Here is a 16,093-nt window from a genome sequence, read left to right on the forward strand (position 1 = left end):
TTATGAACCAAATACTTCTTTATTACTGTGAAATATCACCTTTGTAGACGTTATTTACTTCCATCTGCCATATTTTATCGGGAAATATTCGATTTGGTGCCGAAAACATCACCGAATTGCCGTGACTATGACCCAATACTACCCCATACCACCCAATACTACCCCATACGATCCAGTTATGAACCCAATACTTCTTTATTACTGTGAAATATCGCATTTCTTGAAGTTATTTACTTCTATATGTCACATCCTATCTGGACATTATGCGATTTGGTGCAGAAAACATCACCGAAATGCCGTGACTAGGGGTTCGACGATTTACAGGAACGGGCAGGATCGGGCAGAAATCTCATGTATATGCATATTTATTTTTACAACAAACAGACCAGTAACTTAAAACGTACCCGGTAGTACCTGTTGCCTACAGTCGAGTCTGCTAACACAAACGCACGGGTGTGTATACGTTGAGGATTTACATCAGGAGAGATCAGTACTCACAACAGTATGTATGAGGTAACGTTATTGCTTATAACTACATATATATCACTGACAACACAATGTTCATTACAGGGACATCCCGCTGAAGTGTACAATTTTTTTTTCAAATACTACATAATCATATCAACTGAGACTCCTTATGGCAAATAACGATCGGATTTGGCTGATATAGATAATCATCGGGATTTTTACCTGTCTGACCAACTTTTCGTTTAGGGACACTAGTGACTACTAAATTCTGACTATCCTCGTAATATGGTAGTATAACCCAACCATGCTGACTATACTCGTACAATGCTGACTTTAAACCAACAATGCTGACTTTTTACTGAAATTCACTTTAATTTACCACGGTTGGGTTATACTCAGCATTGTCGTTTAAAAGTCAGAACGGTCGGATTAAAGTCAGCACGGTCCGATAAAAGTCAGCACGGTCGGATTAAAGTCAGCATAAAGATTTTACCTGTGTTCATTGATCCGCGCGCGAGCTCCACACGGCCAGTGCTAGACAGCAGCAGGGGGTTTCACACCTCCTATAGGCCGCGAGCGTCAGCTCTGATCGCGGCGTTTCTTTACCTTTGAACCGCCTATAGACATCAGTTTCCTTCCGTACACGGCCATTCTTTACCCGCTGTGCTTACGGTTCACTGTTCTACGCTCAGTGCGTTTTGAAATGTTCTGGTCATACTTTATCGACAGAATTTTAATAATAAATAATGGATTATGTCGAGTTCATATCTTTATTGCCAACAATCATTTTCTACAACACATACTTTCTTTGAACGTAATTATGTTGTTTTTCAATCAAAGTTAAACTATGTAACAGTGCCGTGTTTGTAATTTACTTCGGCTGTCTGTTAAAATATGTGTTTGCTTATTACTCGATTTGTAATAAAAATATATCTAAATAAATGTGTCGTGTTCGTACTTTTATTCGGCCTGATGATCTGAAATACGTGTTTATTAAACACTAGATTTAGATGTCAAATTGAAACTATAAAACTGTGCCGTGTTTGTATTTTACTTCGGCCTGGTGTTTTGAAATACATGTTCAGTTTGTTATGTCGATTAATATGTCAAATTAAACTACAAAACTGCCGTGTTTGTAATTTACATCGGCCTGGTGTTTTGAAATACATGTTATGTACACACTCGATTATTATGTCAAATTAAACTATAAAACTGCCGTGTTTGTAATTAACTTCGACCTGGTATTTTGAAATACAAGTTTGTTTTATACTCGATTAATATGTCAATTTAAACTATTAAACTGTGCCGTGTTTGTAATTTACTTCGACCAGTTGATTTGAAATACTTGGTTGTTACATACTCGAACTGTGCCGTGTTTGTAATTTACTTCGACCTGGTATTTTGAAATACATGTTTGTTATGTACATACTCGATTATTATGTCAAATTAAACTATAAAACTGCCGTGTTTGTAATTAACTTCGACCTGGTTTTTTGAAATACAAGTTTTTTTATACTCGATTAATATGTCTATTTAAACTATAAAACTGTGCCGTGTTTGTAATTTAATTTGACCTGGTGTTTTGAAATACTAGTTAAATACATACTTGAATTGTGCTGTGTTTGTAATTTTCTTCGACATGGTGTTTTGAAATACATGTTGGTTATGTACATACTCGATTATTATGTCAAATTAAACTATAAAACTGTGCCGTGTTTGTAATTTACTTCGACCTGTTGTTTTGAAATACATGTCTTAAACATTTGATTAATATGTCAAAACCTGTGCCGTGTTTGTAGTTTAGTTCGACCTGATGTTTTGTAATACGTCTTTGATACATAATCGATTGATCTGTATAAAGCTGTGTCGTGTTTGTAATTTATTCGACCAGGTGTTTTGAAATACATGTTTGTTTTATACTCGATAATATGTCAAATTAAACGATAAAACTGTGCCGTGTTTGTAATTTACTTCGATCTGATGTTTTGTAATACGTGTATGTTATTAATGTGTATATCAGTGTTAAATATGTCTAAAACCCGCAAAGTTCCGAGCAAATTGACAATACAATAATCTGCTTTTCTACACATCAGATGTTCTTGTATGTAGTTATGCCTGGTCTCATAATGCATTTTTTATAGCATCAGAAAAGGCTTTGTTAATTTGATATTTGATAATGCAGCAGCTAATAATTGTTTTTGAATGACTCTGTACATATTTCTTACTGATAATAAATGGTGCCAAATATACTCATCTAATTACTTGAAATTGGCACGCATTTCTAAAATGACCCTTGTGCAACCCATTTTCATTGGAAGAACATGATAACAGTAGGGTGATGAACATGTGTTGTTGAATTGAAATGACATTATTGAAATAAGCATGTATTGAATATGTATGTTTGCAGTAATATCCTGTACCTATAAGTTGTAAACTTTTGGAAAAATAAAATATATGAATAGTGTATTGAAAAGACAAAAAGGTAAATTGTAAAACTGAAAAAATACAATCTTGCTTGAAATCAAGATTTGTAACAACCTTATTTTAAGAACCGGGTTAGAAATATTAATAAATAATTCATATCTTAAGATGTTTTTTGAAATTGAATAATTAATAAAAAAAAAAAAAAAAAATTGAAGGGATTTTCCTTAGTCTCGTTCAACCAGACGTTTGATCACTTGTAAATCAAGAGTCTGGTCACACGCGTCAGCTACGAAGCGAAAAGTTGCCAAATGGTCAAAAGATAGCGCAAGGAATACGTTACGGAATCATTATTGCAGTTGGGAAGTATTCAGAGGAGAAAATAACTGCCCTAGGAGTTAGTACGGTGCATGTATTCTTTTGGATAGCCGGTTAAGATGAAATCAGAGACGTATATATTACAGATATATACGTCTCTGCTGAAATGGAATCGACAGAAATGTTAGCGCTGTTTATGTTATGATTAAATATATAAACTTAGTATCTTTGTCTGAGTTGAACACAGATGAACTTATTTTGTTATGTTAATGGGCATGTATCGGAGAGAGTTTACTTTGTGTTTCGATATACAGTAGTTTATGCGAAAGTAAGGGATAAGTGACTGGTTAGTTTGATTTTGCTTTGAGGCCCTCCAAGGGATAACTGTTGTGATGGCCACGGCGTGTCCTGTTCTCTCCACTGTCGGTACTCGGGGTCAAATAAGATACGTGCGCTATTAGATTTACATAATTTATAATATTCCCGGGTTCAGTAAAATGGTATGATTTAGTTATATTGAATTAATCGATTTTTTTGTATTAACATGCAAGAATTAAATTAGATCTAATATGAAGACCGGGCCTCCTCTGCCGTGACGACGCAATATATACAAAAATCTCTCGTTGTCAGAAAGCTAGACGGACCAGGATGAATAACTGAGGAAGGAGAACCTATTTATAATAAAAAGGATCGCATACCAATTGTTTTTTTTTCAAATCGTATTGTTTCAACAGTTCATGTTTTCATACGATATTGACTTAAGATGTATAATCATGTAACAACCTTTTCTCTACAAAGAATTAATTTTCGACATAAGATAGAATCGGAATACACATTGAAAACAGGGAGAAAAACGTTTGTTTATGTTGTAAAATTGACGCTTGCTGCCGATAACTACGGCTTCTGTTTCGGACAAAAAAGAACTGATTAAAGAAGAGTTGTCTCAACATAAAAAGGGTCCATTTACAAGCATGCTTTAATCTATCTAAAATATTGAAAATATATAATTATCAAGTATCTCAACACGTTCCCTATCTGACACATACTTTACATATACACGTAGTGGTTTTGCCATACCGTTTATTGTGTGTAATGGCTAATATGACTTACTAAATGTTAGCGTATGGAGACAGTGAAACTGGGCAAGAGAGTATACATAAAATATATATGTATGGTATAGAAAAAAATAATTGGCCAAAGACATTGAGTTGTACAATGTGATAAAAAAAATACAAACGTTTCTCTTGTTTATACACGTGTAGTTTGTCATTGTATTTATACATTTGATGAAAACATTTGGAAAGGAATATTCGTCTCGTGAATATACCTTTTTACAGAAAGGTTTGTCCCATGGCTGAAGGAAGGTGTTTAGCCCTGTACATGTACCATCTGTACCGGTCACATTCCGGTAATAAATTTAATATATATATATATTTTAAGAATTATTGACATTTAATTATAAATGTTATGTATGACGGGAGAAGGCTGTGATAAGTTCAAAAACTTGTGCCCAATCCATTGTTCAATTTTATTGGCAATACATATGTTTAAAGTTAAATTAATTTAAATTCTGAATATTGGCAGGTGTGCAATTAACTTCTGATGATGAATAATTACTGATTTAATAAAGTTTCAACACAGACTTAGAAATCATATTTCTTGGTTTCATAGTGCGGTAAGACGTTGCAGTTGCCTGACGGCCCCTCTCTGGGGACCCTTTTGAACCCATATGGGGATAGCCTGGTAACACAAGTGGACGACTTGTATATGTAAGGTTTGAAACTGTGGTTAGCAGCTTTTAGAATTTCCATTAAAATTCTTTGTTTTTAACATACGCTTTTAATGATATTTGGAATAGGGAATCTAATTGAGTTATACAGATGTCATAATTCGTGTTTTTATATTTTGTTTTGCCTGGTAATGGGTTTTTTTAAGAATTTATATTTCTAAAATATTTAAATCGTCAAACCTCAGTAGAAAAACAAATGAAGTTCCTGGAAGCCCTATTTTTAGTTATCAATTTTAAATCGAACACCGTACGGAGGCCTGATTTAAAACACAGGTGTACCAGTGTTCTTACTGTACTACATCACACACAGTGAACTCGTCAGCGCAGTGAACTTATTGGGAGTCAACCCAACGTGATATAATGGAGGCGTGGATACCTTACCTTCATTTCTGTGTCATTGTGCCCAATATTTATAAAGGTAACTATTATTATACATTTCTTCATCCATCGCTTTCAAAGAATTCGATCATTCTTCCGCAAAGATATTACGATTCATCGTTATCATTGTTCTGATTGTGATAAATTACAAAGGTGCCGTATATATTCTAGGGTAATGATATAATCCAATTCTAGCACCTTGATTATGGCTTTTATAATGCATTAAAGTAAAATCAGATGAAAAGTTCGTGAGAAATGTAACAACAAGCTGGGCATTTTTGGAAGTTAAACAATTTGTATATTTATCGTTTATTTTTTTTATTTTTGTAGTCGTTGCACAATGTGGAGGCTCCATTACGACTATCGATGCTTCCGAGACGTATAAAATACACACTCTCCAGTACCCAGGTAGTGGGACGTACGGCGAGTAAGTCATCTTCTTAAACTTCTTTTAAGTCACGAAATGTGACATTTTTTTTTGTCTTATATTTTTCATAGCAACCTACATCGACCAGTCTTTCTCAGCAACGTCATTGCCATGTACAAAGAGAAAATTCAGGTTGATAAAGAATATTAGCAACTTTAATAGTCACTACTGTAGAATCATGTATTTTCGTGGGGTTAAAATTTCGTGGTTTTCATATACTAGCCTGTTTCAATGACATTATATTTCACTTATTTCCGATTTTCCCCTATCTATATCATACCAAATTTATGTTTTCGTGGGGATTTAATTTCGTGGATTTTTGTTATCCACGAAGTAAACGAAATTTAATGTCCCACGAAAATACATGCTTTTACAGTATCATGAGCTAGTTTGAAAATATTATATAAAAAAAAATCATCTCGGATAATGTCGTCATCTTTTAAAATGATTTCGTCTTAGGTAACTCGTAAGTCGAAAGTCGATGGCAGAAAAATGCCACCATAACTTACCATTCAGAAATCTGGTATAACACTCTTTATGTAAATACATGTATGTTCTTTGTTAACGCTTTGCTATACTTCCGATTGCGAGTTTGAGTTGCATCTTTGTTGACACATTGGTATACGCGTGTTATATGTTTGAGTCTATATTTTAGTGCTGGTGTATAGATATATTTTACAAAGCTACAATGTAGATTTGCATGTGTATAGTGTATCCCTCTTCGTGACTGTATGAAGCGGTTAATATGGCTCCTATAGTGAATCAAGCTCAAGTATTGTTCTAGACCTCACGTTCAATTGGTCTTTCTCGTATGGTTTTCTAACATGCTTTCGTTGATAATGACGTCATTTACATTTTGATGTTAAATCTTATTAATAAAGTGCTACATAATCCAAAGCCGTTGCTGTTCAGCGTATATCATTTCTAAAGCTAACATGCGTATGATAAAGGGCTTTCAGTAGAGCGGACGGGGTTATAAACAATACATATAGGCGACGACGGGTTCTCTTTTGCCCTCGTAGTATAAAGAACTATGCCGTACGGACATAATTACCAGTCCACTAATACATTTCTACCTATAACGACAAAGCCTTACATTAACGGAGGCAAATGATACATAGAAACATAGATATTTATTTCCTTCACTTTGCAATAAAGAGTATATGCAAGCCTGAAATAGCCTACATTTCATCTCTTTGTGTTCTCTTGTTACAATACTGCTATATATAGTGTGTCTAGACTATGTGTCACGAGGAATGAGAAGGTTGGATATAAAATGGATATAAAATGACACACGATAACAGGACGTGGATTCCAGCTATGGTCTAAATAGTCATAGATTTCTTCATTTTTTTTTACCAGTGCAGAGCTCATATGATCAAACAGTTCGGTAAACTTTTCAGTTTGTTTGGCTTTCTCCTCTGGATTACAAACGAAATAGGTGCTTCACTTTTCTTTGTTTAATGATAATTTTACTCAACATGTGGGATATCAGTACCAGAGGTTGATCGGTCCGCGGTTTCATCACTACCAGTCCGTTCGTATATCACTACCAGTCCGTTCTTACATCACTACTAGTCCGTTCTTATATCACTACCAGTCCGTTCTTATATCACTACCAGTCCGTTCTTATATCACTACCAGTCCGTTCTTATATCACTACCAGTCCGTTCTTATATCACTACCAGTCCGTTCTTATATCACTACCAGTCCGTTCTTATATCACTACCAGTCCGTTCTTATATCACTACCAGTCCGTTCTTATATCACTACCAGTCCGTTCTTATATCACTACCAGTCCGTTCTTATATCACTACCAGTCCGTTCTTATATCACTACCAGTCCGTTCTTATATCACTACCAGTCCGTTCTTACATCACTACCAGTCCGTTCTTACATCACTACCAGTCCGGTCTTACATCACTAACAGTCCGTTCTTACATCACTACCAGTCCGTTCTTATATCACTACCAGTCCGTTCTTACATCACTACCAGTCCGTTCTTATATCACTACCATTCCGTTCTTATATCACTAACAGTCCGTTCTTATATCACTACCAGTCCGTTCTTACATCACTACCAGTCCGTTCTTATATCACCAGTCCATTTTTACGTCATTCCAAGTCCATTGCCACGTCAGTCCTAATCCGTTTTCACGCATTTCTTATTCCGTTCGTACGTCATTTGTACCCCTTTGTTACATTATCACAATTGCTATTGTTACAAACGTTCAGTCACAGTCCACTGTGAGTGCCTTGTCCCATCACCTTCTGTACCCTGTTTACATTGCTTTATGTGTAACCCTACATGCACCAGTTTATTGATACATTAACGTCACTACCAGTCCCTTGTTACATTAACGTCACTACCAGTCCATTGTTACATTAACATCATTAACAGTTCATTGTTACATTAACGTCATTACCAGTCCATTGTGACATTAACGTCACTACCAGTCCAATGTTACATTAACGTCACTACCAGTCCATTGTTACATTAAGGTCACTACCAGTCCATTGTTACATTAACGTCACTATCAGTCCATTGTTACATTAACGTTATTACTAGTAAAGGGTTACATCGTTATGAACCAACTGTTCCATCAATACCATTGTTACAGAAACCTCAACTGTTCCTGGATTCTTCATTCCAGTACTAACGAGTTACTCCTATACTTATCCGTGCATCAGTTGACCAATGGGGACGTGTTGTACATCTACGATGGTAAGTATACAAACGTACGTATTATAATATAGCAAAAAATATGCAACCCTTTCATGCAATTATTTAGAAACTTTTCTTGGGGATATTATTTAACATAAGAAAACAGCAAGAACATGTTTGATTTCAATTCCTCATGGTTTAAACTTCATGTAGGATAAGGTGTGTGAGGCGGAGTCCACCAGGTTGCATGCGTGTGATTGATATGTTATAGGTGCTCTACAAATCAACAAGTGGTGCAAGTATGTGTTAATGTGTTAATGGCAAAGCATGTGCGTACGCCGACCACATGTGTCTATCTGTCTATGAATATAAAAAAAATATGCATTCAATCTTATCATCTAGCGACTCCACTTTAGTGTCATATTATTAACTACTAATAGTACAAATAATCTATCAGTGAAATAAGTAATATTTTTTCATCAACAAGGTATGACTGCTGCTGTCTCCCCTCTGTTCTCGACTTCAACCAGTGGAACGTCAGGGCTATCCATAACTGTCGTGGCTCCCTCGGGTGCCTCATACCTCCGGTTTACGTCCAATAGTGTGGCCGGAACAAGCCAACTCGGCTTTACAGTGCGATACATGTCAGCGGTAACAGATGACAAAGGAGGTGAGAGCTCAAAGTCAAAAATGGCGTAAAGGCATTAATAAATTTGACCTGGTATCTTATTCAGTAGCTTCTTTGTACTTTGGCAACGTTTTGCAATTACGGATCACTTTGCGCTCTTTAACTGGACAATTTAAATGACATAACAAATAGAGATAGTTTCATAGGTGATTGGTGACAGGTAACGTGCATAATGAGATAAATGCACGTGTCAACACAGGTACCTGAATAATTTAATCCATTTTAGCATTTGCATAAAGTCTTGCTTGGTTTACTAGTTTCTGTTTTTAAAACTTACTGAAGACAAATTTAAAATTATGTAGACGTCACCGTTTGCGATATGAGTTGTACTTGTGATATGATGCCGATAAATTTAAGTTTTAAACATTTTTCTTTCACAGAAACGAAATAAATTAGCCTTAGACATTTAAATGAATCGTTGATTTTGAAATATCAATTACATATGCATTAGATTTAATGGATCAGGTGACTAAACTATTATAAAGCATGCCAACTCTAAACAATGATAGATTGTTTGCCCGACGAAACATGTTATTACACAATAAATCCTGAACGTGAAAATCAACAAGTAGCCCAGAGTTTCTTGTATCGCTCACCTTGATAATAAAGCAGCTGTGGAAAAATATTCTTATTACACTGCAACTTTTTTCCGAGTATTGACTCTGTCTCTCAGCATTACCACTCCCTCATTGGGTCCCTTCTTTTTACTACAATCGAAGTGGGGTTAATTTTAAACAATAACGGCAATTTGGCGTGCATAATGATGCATCTGATTCAATGTATGTAAGTCTGTGTCAATGTATACATGTATGTATGTACTGTCTGTCTGTCTGCCTGTGTGTCTGTCTGTCTCAGGTATATATGTATGTGTGTATGAGTATATATGTGAATGTATTTGTATGTGTATTATGTTTTTTGTGTATACGTGCTATATGTTTATCCTTGTTTGTAATATCATGTTGTATATGGAATTTGTTAGGGTGTGAAAGAAGTATGTTTTGTGTTCTTGCCCTGTACTGTATTTGCAAATATTTTATTTTTCCATTGCCCTTCTTATTTATTTATTTATTGTTTGACTGATGGATGTTGAATGAAAACCCTCCTGCGTGAGGACACCATATTGTTCAGGGGCTGACTCCAGGGCTCCCCAATCCTGGCATCCCCTATCAAAATATTTATATATGTATATATATATCTGCTTTGAAGCAGTATATGTATATACATAATTATGAAAAAAAATGGCTGGGGGAATCAAATATTTGTAAAAAAAAAAATAAAGAAGGCAATTTTACCCTATTGGGCCCCACCATAGGTGGGGGGGGATTTGTTTTAAACCCCTAAAAAAAGTCTAAAGGAGAAACATGTTAAAGATTGACCTCAATTTCCCCAATGTGATGTCTTGGTAAGTGACTTAATGTTTTCTTATTAGTAGGTTATTGCAATATAATGCAGTGGTTGGTGACTGTATACTTTTATGTGATACATTGAAGAACAGCTAGACACAAATGACCTGTCGTGTTGATCTACTCATGGAACATCAATGCTGGCCAGTTACATTCCTGGTGTAGGAATGCCCATCTGATCATTGCTGTTCAGGTTTATTGTGTATAGTACAGTTACACCTACTGAGACTGGTGGTCAGTAATTATGTTGGCTTAATAAAACTTATTAACATATTGCCTAATGTTTAACTCATGCATACTTAATATACCAGTAACATATATCTGCGTGTACTATCTATCGTGGTATTGACTCGCATGTAGTCATGATGAAACTAAAAACACAAACAATATCTTCATCGAGTGCATTCCGGGTTTTCTCCTCATCTTTTCAATACAGTTATCGATGGTCAACCCGACAGTTCATTCTGATTGGACTATTTGTACATCATTCTGTAACAATTCTGTAACAAAATCCCAACCGATGCGTAAGCCGAGGTTGGGTTGGGATGTAACAGCATCTTAGATCGAGACTGAGATAACCCGATCTTGCTCAGTTACAAATGTACAAGTAATTGATTTTTTTTTCTCGCACCTTTAAGTTCGAAAAAAAAATCGATTTTGCCAAAAACTTCAAGTATCCCGTCTGGGGCCTCAAATGATAATGACATCTTCACTACTTAAGCTACATTTGAATGCTTCCGCGTAAAAATGTAGTCCGTTCTTACATAGATGACAACGTATTTCACAGTGTAGACTATATTTGATCTACAACATCAAATATCTAACAACACAAAAATTATACATATAAAATCAAAACAGAACATTTTTAGTTCATTTTGTCAATTTCAAGCAATTAACGCGCGGATGAGGCCATCGCAGTTTACAAAAATTCCGCGAAATGCCACATAAAGGTGCAAGACAGATCGGACGAGATCTAGCATGGGGTATTACGTGGATATCTCTGTCTGAGGTGCAAGAAATGTATGTCTCCCTTGAACGAAGATCACGAATATAATACCTGAATCTAAACCGCGGATAAATAAATCAATCATCAGTTTCCTACCATAACCATGCCCAAACTATATACATCAACATATAAACACAGTCATTTATCACCACAGTATATACTGCGGTAGTTCCCCTGTAATACTACATATGTAGTTGACTACCGCTGATCTGTCAATGTGTTACACACTTCTGTTACTAAGGTAGGTTGTGAGGATTAAAATATAAAATTGTTCTAATATTTATTATGATATTTATATAAATGATCAATTATGTGCATTTTCATCATTACATTTATATTCTCTGCAAAAAAAGATCTTACGGTCTCCGATCGGAAAGACCATTACAGCGTTTAGATTTTATGATACAGAGCGGTAAAAGATATTGTCTTGTCTTGTGTTACAGGCTGTGCCTCAACAGTCAATGTGGAAGCCACAGACACAATACAGTACCTAACGAGTCCAAACTTCCCGGGCAAGTATCCTAGGTAAGAATATCAGGTTGTTGTGTTGCAGAGTTAACTCTTTCCGTACCGCAACCCCGGTCCGGATTCCGTACCGGATGTACTTATTAGACTCGCCCCGCGCATATAACAAAATGGTGGATTTTTAATGTACATTTTAGACTAGGTGTAACTGAAAAAAAATCAAGAATTAAACAGGTAACCGTGAACAAATATTGTTATTGTTTCATGTTCTGGTTCATAGACAAACACTTCTTAATTTTCGCAGCATAATGACTAACTGGCAGCTGATTATGACTGATTAATCGACATTTATCTGGCAATAAACGATACGATTCCTTGTATTTAACACAGCGTTGTAGTGCAGGTTTCCGATGGGGTTTGATTATGGTTACGAATGTGGAGTCGTTGAGTTTTTTTCTAAATACAATTAGATTTCATCAAGACTTATATTAGAATATTCAAATTTACTTCCATAAGTCTCACCAAATATCTGATAATGAATTTACGAGTGTTCGTATCGAATTAAGTTGCCGCCATCTTGTTTACATTTGAGGCACCAAACGCAAACATCTTGCGGCAAATGCGAAAACTTTAAGTCACATAATAAAAAAGTGTACTCTGCACAACTAAAATTATTTTTTCCAAACTGATGGGTTCTGATTTTAGCGACAATTAATTGTTTTTTCGCGACAGTCTCGTGCGATAACCAACTAAACATCAGGCAGGTTACATCAAAGTCTCTTGTCGTGTGTACACGACAACGGGGATGAGACGGCCCTTTATTTTGTCGTCTGTACACGACAACGGGGACCAGGATGACATATTGTTGTCGTGTGTACACGACAACGGTACGGAAAGAGTTAAAGAAGAGAATAAAAACATAATTGGAGGCACGGTAGTCTAATGGTAGGACGCTGGGCTCGTGACCGAAGGGTTGCGGATTCGACTCACGGCACGGCACTATGTTGTATCTTTGAGCAAGATACTTTACTCCCTTGTTTCAGTCTACTCAGCTGTAAATGAGTAAGTGGTTGGGAAGAACTAGAATTGTTGAATGCTAGCCGTGAGCGCCGACATGGCAGTACCGGCTGCATGCTCCCCAGGGAGTTGAGAAAGATGTTGGCTGGTTGCAAAGGCCCTATAACCACGGATATTGAGACGACATACACACTAGGTTGTGATAAAGCGGTATATAAGAACGAGATCTGTACGATCGGACATCGTGGAGGACCACTTCAAGGCAGTCATTGACCAGCAGCCAATGATCAGCAGCCAATGATTTATGTGGTTATCGGGTTACGGGAATCGAGAAAAACAGCAAAACCAAAGACGATTAGCCTGATCCAAGAGTCTTTCTGGAAGAAAAAAGAGAATACGCTGTTACTGAACGGATAGAATGTATACGAATTCATTCAATAGCATTATACACGTTAACTAAAACTTGTACAGTTACATTTTAGTAATAATATGTTTATTTAATCGTGCAATGTGTTACAAGCCTTTCTCCTCGCTTCGTATAATGTATTGTCTAATATTAATGACATTACGGATTTTCCATACTTAACTGTTTTTGTATTGAAAGCTTGTCAGTCAGTCATTTGCACTTTTATTAGAGCACGTAGTATATCCTCAAAAGGATAAACATTGATTTGTCTCATTTTGTCACATCACATCACGAAACATAATAATTATATATGCAGTTATTCTTGCAACTTATTTAAAATATTTTTATTTTTCCTTATAGGATGTTTATGTAATGAATGTATGTTAAAATGGTTCCACAACTCGGAGATTCATACAAGTTATATTCACAAGACAAACGATACGCGATTGTCGTACCTCCTATCCGTTCTTTTTCCTACATAACACAGATACACTGTATACAATTATTAGCCTAAAATTTCAATTTCTTATTTTACTTGGATTCTCTGTAAAATATTATAAATTTGAGTTATTCAATTTTTTTTGATATATACAATATAATTTGAATAAATGTCAAGTCGATTCGTAAGCAGTGGTATTAACACATTAGCAAATGGAGGATTGTAAGTAAACTAATGCTACCTAATTACAAAGTAATAGTTATAGTGCATCATTGCTGGTCGTTTCAATACCACGTGTATCTATGCTGCAGACGCCTACACACAGGGAAAAACTTCTATGTTTTTTCACCTATCATTACGTCAGTTTGTTCGACTAATTCCTTTTACTACTGACCACATATTTTTAACCAATTCTTATTAATCTCAACTTTTCATTTTTCTTGAATACTGCTTCCTATCACGTTCATTATTTTACTCCTTAACTTGTGATAACATCGTTGACGAAAGGGGTTTTGACGACCCTGGTTTCTTTTGAACGACTCTTTCTATTTGTCAAAGAATTTTCCCCATGATTCATCCATAGTGAACATACTTACATTATTTTGTTAAATTGACACTTTTTTATTTCATTGCTCAAGTGTCTTTATGTAAATCTTATATTTGAAATAGACGGAAATGCCCCCAAAGAGCTATGCCCTTCTAATGACTGGAATTCAGCGTCAGACTACAATACCACTGGTACAACGGCAGCCATAACTCTATCTACAGACGGTAGTGATCAGTATCAAGGATTCGTGATGTCATACATGAGGACAGGTTTGTAAATCATATCGGGAACAACCTAAAAATCCACTACACAGCCATCAGCTTTAGCATTTTACGGTTGACATGATATCTATCCATTCTTTTCTTTCTTTCCTTCTCTTTAACTCATATTGACGTCTGTAAGGTAAAACAATTCAGAGTTCTTCATTTACAGAGAAAGATGACATATTTTTTTGTAATTTTCTTTCATAATCAACGTGCTTGATATAGATCATAGAAGCTGACGTAGGTATGCGACATATTGACAGGTTGCAGCAGCGGTACACTGAATATTGCATCTTTGAATCAGCATAATCTCAAAACAAACTTTTCATTGCTGCCAGATTATAATACTTACAGCGTATATCGGGTATTCTTCTGTCTTTGATATTATTGAATGTCATAAACTGTAGTCCCGTTGTATGATGTCGTTGGCTGATTGAAACTCGTTTCCTGTAGTTCCGTTGTATGATGTCTTTGGTTGATTGAAACTCGTTCCCTGTAGTCCCGTTGTATGATGTCGTTGGCATATTGAAACTCTTTCCCTGTAGTTCCGTTGTATGATGTCGTTGGTTGATTGAAACTCGTTCCCTGTAGTCCCGCTGTATGATGTCGTTGGCATATTGAAACTCTTTCCCTGTAGTTCCGTTGTATGATGTCGTTGGTTGATTGAAACTCGTTCCCTGTAGTTCCGTTGTATGATGTCGTTGGCTGATTAAAACTCGTTTCCTGTAGTCCCGTTGTGTGATGTCGTTGGCAGATTGAAACTCGTTCCCTGTAGTCCCGTTGTATGATGTCGTTGGCTGATTGAAACTCGTTCCCTGTAGTCCCGTTGTATGATGTCGTTGGCTGATTGAAACTCGTTCCCTGTAGTTCCGTTGTATGATGTCGTTGGTTGATTGAAACTCGTTCCCTGTAGTCCCGTTGTATGATGTCGTTGGCAGTTTAAATCTCGTTCCCTGTTGTCCCGTTGTTTGATGTCGTTAGCTGATTGAAACTCGTTCCCTTGTTGTCCTGTTGTTCGATGTCTTTGGCTGATTCAAACTCGTTCCCTATAGTCCCGTTGTTTGATGTCGTTGACTGATTGTATCTCGTTCCTTGTAGTCCCGTTGTTTGATGTCGTTGGACGATTAAATCTCGTTCCCTGTAGTCCCGTTGTTTGATGTCGTTGATAGTTTAAATCTCGTTCCCTGTAGTCCCGTTGTGTGATGTCGTTGGCCGATTAAATCTCGTTCCCTGTAGTCCCGTTGTTTGATGTATTTGGCAGATTGAAACTCGTTCCCTGTAGTCCCGTTGTTTATTGTTGTTTTCTGATTGAAACTCGTTCCCTGTATAATACTTACAACGTATATCGGGTATTCTTCTGTCTTTGATATTATTGAATGTCATACACTTTAGT

The 16,093-nt window shown here is 36.1% G+C and overlaps 1 protein-coding gene across 8 annotated transcripts in view; it reads left to right on the forward strand.

The window, feature by feature from the left end:
* The first annotated feature begins 425 nt into the window (after nucleotides 1-425).
* The window catches only part of LOC110465040 (cubilin-like), a 22,612-nt gene continuing 6,944 nt past the window's right edge, over nucleotides 426-16,093 (forward strand). The window contains exons 1-8 of one of the 8 annotated variants that reach the window (XM_021520612.1): nucleotides 436-502; nucleotides 4,879-4,994; nucleotides 5,307-5,414; nucleotides 5,705-5,801; nucleotides 8,423-8,526; nucleotides 8,954-9,136; nucleotides 12,007-12,088; nucleotides 14,560-14,706. In XM_021520612.1, coding sequence (XP_021376287.1) covers nucleotides 5,357-5,414; nucleotides 5,705-5,801; nucleotides 8,423-8,526; nucleotides 8,954-9,136; nucleotides 12,007-12,088; nucleotides 14,560-14,593 — 558 coding nt within the window. In that variant the 5' untranslated portion in view covers nucleotides 436-502; nucleotides 4,879-4,994; nucleotides 5,307-5,356 and the 3' untranslated portion in view covers nucleotides 14,594-14,706. Of the gene's footprint in view, nucleotides 514-4,783; nucleotides 5,415-5,704; nucleotides 5,802-8,422; nucleotides 8,527-8,953; nucleotides 9,137-12,006; nucleotides 12,089-14,559; nucleotides 14,707-16,093 lie in introns of those variants that run through there. The other 7 variants (XM_021520608.1, XM_021520609.1, XM_021520607.1 and 4 more) reach the window with 7 other exon arrangements.

This window comes from Mizuhopecten yessoensis, unplaced genomic scaffold (assembly GCF_002113885.1).
Source record: "Mizuhopecten yessoensis strain PY_sf001 unplaced genomic scaffold, ASM211388v2 scaffold11047, whole genome shotgun sequence".
NCBI lineage: Eukaryota > Metazoa > Mollusca > Bivalvia > Pectinida > Pectinidae > Mizuhopecten > Mizuhopecten yessoensis.